The 12007-nt window shown below is 26.8% G+C and overlaps 1 protein-coding gene across 2 annotated transcripts; it reads right to left on the reverse strand.

Moving 5' to 3' along the window:
• Positions 1–3672: 3672 nt before the first annotated feature.
• On the reverse strand, positions 3673–9696 carry LOC120083427 (putative transcription factor KAN4). Of its 2 annotated transcripts, none has more exons than XM_039039187.2 (6): positions 8617–9696; positions 8165–8241; positions 7341–7386; positions 6234–6390; positions 5003–5066; positions 3673–4163 (listed from the first exon to the last, which is right to left on the reverse strand). In XM_039039187.2, exons 1-6 carry the CDS (start codon positions 9215–9217, stop codon positions 4062–4064), a joined length of 1047 nt encoding a protein of 348 aa, XP_038895115.2. In that variant the 5' UTR covers positions 9218–9696; the 3' UTR covers positions 3673–4061. The 2 variants fall into 2 exon arrangements, with proteins under 2 accessions (XP_038895115.2, XP_038895116.2); XM_039039188.2 differs by having other exon boundaries at positions 6234–6387; positions 8617–9560.
• Between the last annotated feature and the right edge of the window lie 2311 nt (positions 9697–12007).

Here is a 12007-nt window from a genome sequence, read left to right on the forward strand (position 1 = left end):
TACATGAAAGAGGTAATTAGGTTGCATGGAGTATCTGTGTCCATTTTTTCAGACAGAGACCCTCGCTTTACATCTAGTTTTTAGAAGAGCCTCCAGCCAACATTGGGTACTCGATTGGATTTTAGTACAATTTTTTACCTACAAATAGATGGTATCAGAGCGGAACCTCTCCCAGTAAGATGTGGTCCGGGAACGAACCAAGTGAAAGCTGGTGGACATGTAATGACCCAAGTTCAGGAGAGGTACATGAATGAACCGATATCACATCCAAATGAGAGGGATACTAAGAACATGAAAGTATGGTTAAAAAATGCTTAAAAGAATTGAAAGTTACTACCTATACAAAAAAATGTGCATCTTCCTTTTCGGTGACTCAATCATAAGAACTCAAAAGTCACGCATGCTTAGCAAAAAATGAAGGACAATACCGTAACTTCATGTGGTCATGATATATATTTATCTGGTTTGTAATACTCGGTTTGTGACATTTAATAAAGGGAAGGGCAAATGAGTAATTAAACTTGAGGTTTTATTCTATAACATTTAATAAAGGCTGTCAGAAAAATAAATGAAGTTGTTCTCGCCAATGCCTAGTGCAGGTTATTTTCTCTTTTATTGCCCCCACTTCTTTAATTCTTTTTTTTTTTTTTTTTTTTTTTGAAAAAAATTCCCCTTTAATATTAAAAGGAAAATAAATGCATATATGTGGTGTAACATTACATCACAAGAATTTTCTTTTTGGAAAATAAAAAACTAAATATATTAATAATCAACCTACTAAAAAAAAAGGGCCCTTCCTAGTTCTACTATATGTTTTAAAAAAAATGTTTACATTCATATTCCACTTGCCAATTTAATCAAGTAGTTAAAAACTTGAGCATTACTTTAAACATATTTAAAAAGGTTTAATCTATTTCATTATAGTAACATTTTTAAAAAATTGTAAATATAGCAAAATCTATCGGTGATAGACTCTTATTAGCGATATGGTATATCACTAATAGACTTCTTTTAACGATATGATCTATCACTAATAGACTTAGAGAATTTAGATATAAACGTTATTGTATTTGTTAATACTTTAGATCTAATGGCTATATTTACAACTTTTTATATATTATACTTATATATATGAAAGAAGTTAAGATATGAATAATATTTTCCAAACGTCAACAATTTTCAAATATGAATAATATTTTCCAAACGTCAACAATTCATGTATTTGGAATACTGTTCAAATTTTCAAAAAGAAAAGATATAGTGATGCATTGATACGAAATGTATAAAATTGTCTTACAACTTTATTTTGTGAATGTTGAAAAATGGTTGAAGCCTTTTTCAGAGTGCAAAATCTAAACAAGATATGGAATTTACAAATAAAGAAGTGAGAACAAAAAATGAAGAACTAAAGTCATGGTTTCACATTAGAATAGTTTCACATAAAAAGTAGATTTTGTTGAAAAGCATTCAGAAAAAACTGATAGATACTTGTGAAAAGAGACAACACACCTACAACATTGGCTAACCTACTCAACCACGTGACGAACAATATTTCATTCCTTTTATTGCAATCCTTTGGGGTCTCCTAATATAAATGAACACGATTAATCGCTCGTATAAGTAGAAAAAATCGTTAATTTTTATTTGATCTCAACGTATGCTTCTTTGATTGAAAAATTACTTGTATTAATAAAAAAATCATTATTATTTATTGGATTTCTTTTTTAATAATAAATAGAGAGCAAAAATGTCAGTAGATGCATTAGTATATCTTAATTAGGTTGATATATCTGTAATACCTTCATCATCCTTCAATCAGATTCGGTTGATAAAACCTTACCGTTTAGGGAGATAGTATACCAAGAAACAACTAGGAAAATGATATATCCCCATAAATGTGATAGAAATTTTGGAAGGTACAATCATAATTGTTATTTAATTGATTTTAGCATTTCTCATATGTAAATTATGCATTGATGGCTTTAAGATGGGGTACTAAAAAAAACATCAATATATACCATTGTTAGTTTAGAATTTAAAGGGATAGGAATCAAAAGCTTTCTTGGAATTGTTGTAGTTTTTAAAATAATTATTGACAGTTGTGCTTTTAGAAAAATCAACTGTGAAAATAAGTAAAATAATGTTTGATAAATTTCAGCTTAAACTTGAAAAAGTAGGTTAGAGTCTTTGGTAAATAAATACAAAAATATTTCATTTTAGATATAATAACTAAAATAGACTTATAATCAACTTTTTTAAAAAAATATTTTTTGTAATTTAAAATTTCAAATAATTGTTTAGTACGTTAAATTTGGTTTATTATAGATTAATTTTTAAATATTAAGGAAAATAGCTCTATTTTAAGAAAAATGAATATAATATACTTTATTTTATAAATGATGCATTTAACTCATGAAAAATAGAAAATAGATTTGATTTGGAAATAGATAGATGTATAAAATAAATCTTCTTTTTAAAATATAAAATTTAAAACTAAATATTAATTAAAAATTTTATCAAATTTTAGGATAATCTAAAAAGGATAGATCAACATGAAATTAAGATTTTAGCGAATTTAAATATATTTTTCAAATGACTTTCTAACACAGCTAATGCAACGCCAAATGTAACAATTCACATTATTTTATTTATTTATTTTTTTATTTGTCTCTTAAAAAACAAAAAGTTAGGGATGTTTAAATTTTCTTTTTCTAAACAGAATCATGTTTCATTAATACTTATAATAAACACTCATATGTCCGACTGTGTTTGGAATACTTTTGAGTGTAAGCTCCTATTTAAAATAAATTTTTTGTATTTTGCATTTTACCATTTCTTTAAAGTATTATAAATACCAATTTATTTTAGTTGGATTATATTTAAAAGAAATTTTGTTTAACTCTAAATATGTTTTTTCGTAGTTACATATCTTAATTGTTGCTGTCTTTTTTTTTTTTTAATAATTGTATGTTGAATTATAAATATCAAACTCTTTACAGAAATAACAAAAAAGAATAGTGATAGATACTATTAGATTTCTACTAATTTCTATTAACGTTGATAGACTTCTATCAAAGAAGATTAAAATTTTTCTATTTTAGATAAATAGTTTCCCTTATTTTTCTATTTTTGAAAATTTCTTTGAATTTATTTGTAAAAATTAATTACACAGAAATTAATATATTATTTTTCACCCAACCCAAGACTTTAAGATAATAAATATCAATAAAAAAAATCAATCCCCCGTTGTAATTCTTTTAGCACAAATCCAATGATTAGCTTTAATGAATTATTATCAATATGTAACCATTAAAATTATAAAAATGCAATAAAATCAAAAGAAATGGACAAAAATTAAATGCAATAAAATGATGATTTAAGGTAAAAGATTGGAGATTTAGAAACTATTTTAAATTATTAATATGAATCTTCTAATAGTGTAGTACAATTCAATTAAATTAGGACCTAATTCCTAAACCCCATTGCTTCTACTTTACTTTAATAAAAACAAAAAAAAAGTTTGATAAAAGTAATTTCACCTCCTTTTATTCAAAAGGGGACTAAATAAAGTTAAATTTATACCCGACCATCTCTCAAAAATAAATCTTTCCCTATAAATCAGAATCCAATATGAATAACTTCTATACAATTTAATATCAAACATCAAATAAATAAAAAGAAAAATAGTAGCCTTTGATTCAATAAAAATAAAATAAAATCACCAAGAACAAACAAAAAGTTTATGTAAATACAAATAAGAGAATCCAATTCCTTATATTCCACATAATCCACTACCAAAATTATTCTACCTCTTTTTCCCTTTTTCAAACACCTTGATGCAGTGACTAAACATCAATCACAAGAGAAACAACTTTAGAAAAGGGAAAAAAAAGGTGTAAGGAAAGAAATATAGATTAATATGCATCTTCAACAACTATACATAATATATATTAATTGACATCATTTTATATTTAACTTATATATATATTTTTTTATATATATTTCCATTAGCTAAGTTCTATATATTGAAAGAAATTAAATGAGTTTTTTTTAGGTTGAATTTAGTTGTGCCAATTTTGTTTCATAGATAACTCCTTGCTTGGATTGTTCAAGTTTAGATTCAACCCCATCAAACTATTTGGATGACCTAACTCATAGCATTCCTGAAAAAAAAAAATAATAATAATAAAAGATGGGTTATATCTTTTGTATTGTGAATTGTTCGAGTTGTGAGTTCGTTTTAGTTTGTGATATATGATATTTTAGTATGATATTACAATATGTCTTGTAACATGAGTAAATTTTAAAAAGAACAATTAAAAGATGTGATATATGTTTTGTTAGTCAACTTTAAAATTTTTTATTCAGGGTTTGTTCTGATTATGGTTTTGTTTCTTATTTTATGTATATTTTGAAAATTTGTTCATGTTTAGGGGTAGTAAATTACTTAAAAATATATATATTATATTGTCAACGTTAATTAATGGTAGTTTTCAAGAATTTATCTTTTTAAAATATACAAATATTTTCAAATTTTCTTTTTTAAAAAATAAAAGTGTTATACGAATGATATTTCAATAAAAAAAAAAGCTTATATTTAAAAACATAAAATTAAAAATTAAATCATTTTCATGGTTTTTTTTTAGTTTTAAAAAATGATTATAATTGATTTACCAAGTTTAGAAAAAAAAATATCAAATTCTAATAATCATAACTACAAATAATAATAGAAGAAAAGAAAAGAATACCACTTTTAATTTTGAAATTTTTGCTAATAATAATTATATTTTACCAAAAATATATGCTCTAAATGCAAAGTAAGTAAATAAAAACTTTGATTTTATGAAAAAAAAAAAAAAAGGTTTTTTTTAGTAATTGGGGTAGGTTGAAATCTTCTTATTGATAATGAAAATTTACATTGAGTTTCTAAAATTGCTTAGTTATTAAAAGAACATACTATATTTTATATATAGCAAATTAAATTAGTGAAAAGGCTTCTTACCTCTGATTGATTTTCTGATCCAAACATATTTGCACTTCTTGGAGAGCCTTGCTCCCATGCTCTTCTGAAACACACAAATTAACATATAATCATAATCATAATCATAATCATTTTTTTTTATGTTACAATTTTCTCTATTAGAAATAATTAGGTAATTAATAAACAGAGAGAGAACAAAACAAAAAAGATTAAATATTATATATTTTATAATAAACAATGATACTGAAACATTTGAATACAATAATTATAAACTATTGAACATAAGTATGCAGTAAATTAAATCCAAATTTCATAACATATACTTTTCTTTTTGGGTAATGCTAGCATGTGAGACTATATACAAAAGCTGATTATATCACTAATTTTAAAAGAAAAATGGCCTAGCAAAAGACTGCAGTTCTTGCATGCCACTTACATTACCATCATTGTGTAAAGCTGGTAATTCTTAGTTTTTTTTCCCTTATCTTTTCTTTTCTTTGGTTATAACAATTTTTTTTTTTTAAAAAAAAAAACATGGTAAGGAAATGTTTTTCTTCTGAGTTTTCTAGTACATAAGTGAAATTTTAACTGGTATAAACTTATACTATCGACTTTGAATCAAATGTTCGATTCTCCACTCCACTCCACATATTATCAAAAAAAAAAAAAATCTAGAGATTTGTATCTTAAACACAAATAAACCCCAAAACAAGAAATATTGAAAGGACTGATAAATTTTATTGAATCAGTTAGAGTGACTTGAAACTATCGATTTTTGAAATGGTAATTATTGGTGCATTATCTACTGAACTATAAGGTTGAGTTAAGACTACAATTAAACCTATATAATACAATATCAAGCTAAGAAACCTACTACTTCATGCTACCCACTAACTTATACACCAATCAAACACAAATGGGGATATAAAACAACTCTTTAGAAATCACAAACATAATGAACATCAATATTGAGTCAATATAAATAGAGGGGGTTATTCAAAAGAAAAGTGGTAAGAAAAAAGGAAATGGGAGGGAAAGTAAAGCTGTCACAACAAAGCTTAGCTTAGTTCTTTGAAAAGATTTATATCCAAAATTTGATATTTCTATTTTTTCTTCTTTTTTTTTTTTTTTTTTTTTTTTACCAGTCTAATTAAAAGAAGAAGAAGAAGAAAAAAACATGTAGTACCAAACCAAGAGACATAAGAGACCAAGAAATTAATGTGGAGAGAGAGAAGAAAAAATAATTAATTACCTTGAAGAGTTACAGTGGTTATTAATGGAAGGTGTTGATCCATTAACATCAAGCTCCAAAGATGCATTACTAAACCCTCTTCTATGATTGAGCAAACAGTTTGCTTCATGATGTGGGGTTGGTGTAGCAGGCAAGAAATCTTCTTCCCCAGACCCTTCTGATTCATATTACATTATATTCACATAAATTCAAATACTAAACAAAAAATTGAGGCCCTAAAAAAAGTCACAGTTTTCCCTTTTCTTTTTTCGACAAGATTGTTGGAAATGTCTTGAATCTATTAATGAACTATGTAAGTTTGTGTATTGATTCTTTACTGTGTATTTTTTTTTTCTGTTTATCTTAATTTATTGATTTCGAAACAAAGATACTAGAGGATAGAAGAATCGAAGGTAGATCAGGATATCTTAACTAGGTCGTCCCGAGTCAAAAGTAGATGTATTATCACAAAAAGGTGTTGGACAATCTTAATTTCCACCGATACAAAGATAATTTCCCTCTCTTTTGAAGTCCTTACAAAAATACCCATCAAATTTAAATAGGAACATTCTAATTATCAATCAATAGTAATTGGTATGTTCTCTCTCCCTCGAAGTTGGAGGCTCGATTTTCGATCTTGCCGTCGTTATACTTTTGAAACCCTAATTTTCTTTGTTAGAACAATTTCTTGTAAATGTTTTCATGAAAATGTGATTCATTAGAGGTGAGACTTGATATTGTCTATAACGTTTGATTTTTCTTTTCTTTTTCGAGTTGACTTTTGTCGAGATAAAAATGAAGACAGGTGTCGCATGAACGATTGATGGTTGACTCGAGCAAAGAAAGTGTAATTGCCTTTCAAACCAAAAACATTTCTCCTAGGTTTTTGAAGGCTAGGAAGATGTTTTGCATTATGTTGTTTGATGATGTTGGTATGTACTATATTTATCATGTATGCATGTGAAATCAAATAAATTTCCATGCAAGACACAAGGCATAAATTAAATTTAAAGTGGGTGAAGAATTTTTAATAAAAAAACACACATGAACAATTTCTTCTTTATTCTTCTTATTAAAACGGGTGATTTTTTTTTTCTTTTGAGATTTTAAGGAATTCGAATTTCATACCTGAAGAAGCTGTTTGTTTGTCGGTGTTTTTAACAGTACGATACATCTGAAAAAGAAGACCAAAAAATTTTTTCCCACAGATTAAAAGATATATACATAGTTTTTTTTTTTTTTTTTGAAAAATGACATTGATAATACAGCTGACATGAAAGTTAGAACAAAAAAAGAAAAACATGTACAGTTTTGTGTCCTAATAAAATGGACTTTAAGAACATTTTTACTATTAACAAAACAAATACATAAAAAAGATCAAAACTTTGAGTGACCCATTTGGAAATAAAACTGAAATGAAATGATTTGGTAATTATGGAGTTGTAAAATGATAAAATTAGAGATTTTGAAAAATGAGGATTTTGTTAGTATGAAAAAAGAAGAAAAAGGAAAGAGGGTTAATGAATAATATTGTTTTTTGTTTGGTTTGGAAAGTAAAAAAAATTTGGGGGAAATGGTTCTCTATTATTGTGAAATGATGCCCAATTATTTCTCTCTCTTCTTTTCTCTCTTCACTCTAAAAGGAGAAAAATTGTCCTGTTTTGTAACTACATTCAGACTTTCTTCACCTTCTGAATCATTCATACATTCATTTTCATTTTCATTCATTTCTCTCTTCTTTGGTAACTGTGCCACAGGGATTCCTCTCTACTTGAAACTCTTTTTCCTTCTAAAGAGAGAGAGAGAGAGGAGAGTTTCTTTTCTTTCTTTTTTTTTAAAAAAAAAATTAAAAAAACCATAAAAATAGAAGCTTTTTGCAGGGATGAAGAAGAGATATCAAATGGGTTTCCATTAAAATTCAAAAATAAATCATGGGTTTTCTTTATGATTACCTGTAAATGACTCTTCACATGAGCTAGAGTGAGATCTTTGACATCCATTAGCTCCAGCACGGATTTTGGAGTCGCCCCTAATCATATAAAAAATAATAAATCAATTTCTTCGATTTCTAATTCAACCTGTCAATTCGAACATAGTCAAGTAAATAAGACATTAATGTTTGATTCCTCGCTCTGCTATTGTGGATTGTTAAACTCAACCAGAAAAAAAATAATAATAACAGGAATCTCTGTTTAATATCAAAAGCTATTTACTCTTCAATTAATATAAGTAATCACTCCTTAGAACTACTTTTCAAACACACACTAACCTAAATTATTGGGTTTTGACTCGCCATCAAATATAACTTCAAACTTTTGAGTTTAGTGGTGATTTAATTATCGACGGAAACCGAGAGGGTAGGCCGGAGAGAGAAGTAAAAGAGATTAAGAGATAGAGAAAGTACTGTCATGGCCACCAAGAAGTTCAACAGCACGAATGAAACGAGCATGAAGAGAAGAAGTCCAACGCATCCTTGGAGCCCTAGCATTTCTTCGACTTTGAATCCTTGGCATCAACAATCTCGATCTATTATTATTATTATTATAATTACAAGAGAAATCTGAAAACCCAAAATGAAGGCTTTGTTGATTTTGAAAAACAAACTGATGATTCTGATTTTGATGAGTAATAATATTTTGCTGTTGGTGTCTCAAACCCTCCACTCTTATCCCATTATACCTCCCCACTGCCTCCTCTTCTTCTTGTTGAAATGCCCTAAAACTCAAACACGGTGGTGGCGACGACGATAACGATGTCAGTTGGTTTCGGTTAAAATACCTTGAAGAAGAAAACAACCCATTGTTGTAAACTGGGATCCCTCTAATGGGTCGGAACCGATCCGCCGAAACATCAACCGCGGACGTCGAATTATTCGACAGAGAAAGCTCGGTGTCGACTTGCTGTACTTGAGTTTGTTGCCAAATATCAAATGAAGGAGATTGATTTGTTTTTGGAGGGCTAATTTGAAGAGAAAGATCAGGAGCAATAATGTCTTTCTTCAACATTTTTTTTTTCCTTTTTTTTGGTGGGGAGGGTATTTACAATATTTCAAGAAGAGAAGCAAAAAAAGATCTAATTTTTATGTATGAAAGAAGTGGAATTTCTGGAAAATAGCAAAGAGGGAGTGAAGGGGGCTTTAAAAGGTGAGGCTTTTTGAAGTGGGTTTTGTTAGGTTCTTTGTTTTGAGAGTAAATCAGAAGAAGAAATAAGAAGAAGAACAAGAAGAACACAAGAGAGAAAAAGAGGAGTGTTTTTTTTTGGGAAGTGAAATTGGTGAGTCAGAAAGTAGAAGGGGGGGTTAAGTAAAAGTTTTTAAAAAAAGAGAAAAAGAGAGAGATTAGGTTAGATAGGGAAAAAAGGAAGGAATTTTGTGTTCTACAAAACAAACAAACATCCTTGAAATTTTAGAGAGAGAATTACAAAAAAGAAGAAGAAGAGAGAAATGGAGAGAGTATGTGTAGGAAAATGACACTTCAACAAAGAGACTGTGTGAAAGTCTCTATATTTCCTTCTTATTTCTAATAATTTCTCTCTCTCTCTCTCTCATGCAAAATTTTAATTTAATTTAATTTATAATAATAATCCTTAGTCTTAGGAGGAGGAAAAAAAAAGCCCTTTTTAAAGATGGCCATCCTTTTGCTGGTGTTTGCAATTTGACTGGCCAAAAAACACACCACACACATGAGAGAGAGCGAAATTTGGGAATTTTCCTTTCTTTCTCTCTCTTAATTTGTTTGTCCTGTTCCAACAGAAAAACTTGTTTAACTATAAATACTCACATACATACATATTTAGGACAATGATGAAATGATAGCACTTCGATAAACTATATGGAATTTTTTAATTTACATGAAAATTTATTTGCCTGTTTATTTCGTCTCTAATTTAATTTATGTGTGTGTTTATTTCTTTTAAACTCTAATAGATTAATCAACTTTCTCAATGTTTCATAAGTCTTTACATTAATTTTCAGTTTTGTGTCTAGTAGTTCTTTGGTGTATTTGATTTTTTTTTTTTAAATTAATTGATAGATTAGGTACAAATTTAAATCTTATGTCTAATAGAACTCTAGGATCTCATTTGATAACCATTTTGTACTTAGTTTTTCGTTTTCTAAAGTTAAGCTTATAAACACTATTTTTACCTATCGATTTCTTTGTTTTATTATTTATGCATCGTTTCGTAACTATTTGGTTTTGGTTTTTGGTTTTGAAATTAAGTCTGTATACACTATTTCACTTCTAAATTTCTTTCTTTTTTTTATCTACTTTTTGCTAATGGTTTAAAAACTAAAACTAAAACTTGAAAGAAAGTAGCTTTTAAAAACTTGTTTTTGTTTTTGAAATTTGACTAAGAATTTAGTCATAAGAAATATGCAAATCATTGTCAGAAATATGGTGAAAATAGGCTTAATTTTCAAAACCAAAAACAAAAAACGAAGGCTCCGTTTGGTAATCTTTTTTATTTTTTTTATTTTTGAAAATCAAGCATATTTTCTCATCATTTATTATAATGATTTGCATCTTTTTTAAGTACAATGGTTGAATTCTTAGCCAAGTTTCAAAAATAAAAATAATTTTTTAAAAGCTAATTTTTTTTAATTTTTAAAATTTGGCTTAGTTTTTTAAACCAATGATAAAAAAATAGATAATAAATAAATAAATTTAGAGGTGAAAGTAGGTTCTATATACTTAATTTTAAAAAAAAAAAAAAAACACCAAATAGTTATCAAACAAGACTTAATTTTTATGAGTGTTTGCAAAAACCAAATCGAATTTTGAAAACTAAAAAAAGTGAATTTTTTTCAAGTTGTTTTTGTTTTCTAAATTTAGCTAGGAACTCAAATATTTAATTAGTTTCAAAATATCAAACCATAGCAAAGAAGTTGTAATTAAGAAAACAAACCTAATTTTCAAAAGTCAAAAACTAGAAATTAAGGCCCCATTTGGTAACCATATTTTTTTTGTTTTTGTGTTTGAAAATTAAGTCGGTAGACACTACATCAACCTCCAAATTTCTTCATTTTTTTTATCTACTTTTTGTCAATAATTTAAAAAACCAAGTTAAATCTTGAAAACTAAAAAAGGTAGCATTTAAAAACTTGTTTTTGTTTTTGGAATTTGTCTAAAAATTCAACCATTGTACTTAAAAAAGATGCAAATCATTGTAAGAAATTGGGAAAAAATATGCTTAATTTTCAAAAACAAAAACAAAAAAAATGAAATGGTTACCAAACGAGACCTAAATGTTATGAAACAAGATTCAATTTTCTGCTTCGTGTCAATAAATCTATGACTTCTTTTGTTTAATAATAAACAAATGAAAATTTATTTCAAATGGTAAAATTGCTGAAAATATTTACAAAATATAGCAAAATTTTAGAACTATCAATAATAGACATTGATAGACACTGATAGACTTCTATCAGCGTCTAACAATATCATTTATAGACACTGATACAACGTCTATCATGGATAGTTCTAAAATTGTGTTATGTTTTGTAAATATTTTCATTCATTTTTCTATGTTTAAAAACAGTCCTAAATAAATCAATGACTTATTAAACATGAAAGTGAAAATTCAAATATTTATTATTGGATATAAATTTAAAAGTTTAAAATTTTATTACACACTTTTTTTAAAGTTTAACATCTTGGACATAATATTGAAAATCTAAAGACCTATAAATAAATACAAACTTCAAATTCAAAGACTTAAACTTGATTTTTTTTTTTTTTTTTTTTTTGTGATAATATATGAAGTAGAAGAATTTAACCTCTTACTTTAAAGTCATG

This window comes from Benincasa hispida, chromosome 8, assembly GCF_027475165.1.
Source record: "Benincasa hispida cultivar pf3 chromosome 8, pf3_genome.v1.1, whole genome shotgun sequence".
Lineage (NCBI taxonomy): Eukaryota > Viridiplantae > Streptophyta > Magnoliopsida > Cucurbitales > Cucurbitaceae > Benincasa > Benincasa hispida.

What these genes read in the sequence shown, in the direction of transcription:
- LOC120083427 (XM_039039187.2), bottom strand. Translation starts at nt 9,217, where the DNA reads ATGTTGAAGAAAGACATTATTGCTCCTGATCTTTCTCTTCAAATTAGC. An exon ending in ATGTGAAGAGTCATTTACAG is followed by an intron (nt 7,387 to 8,164) that starts GTAATCATAAAG and finishes CTTCTTTTTCAG; the next exon opens with ATGTATCGTACTGTTAAAAA. An exon ending in AACCACTGTAACTCTTCAAG is followed by an intron (nt 5,067 to 6,233) that starts GTAATTAATTAT and finishes TGTGTGTTTCAG; the next exon opens with AAGAGCATGGGAGCAAGGCT.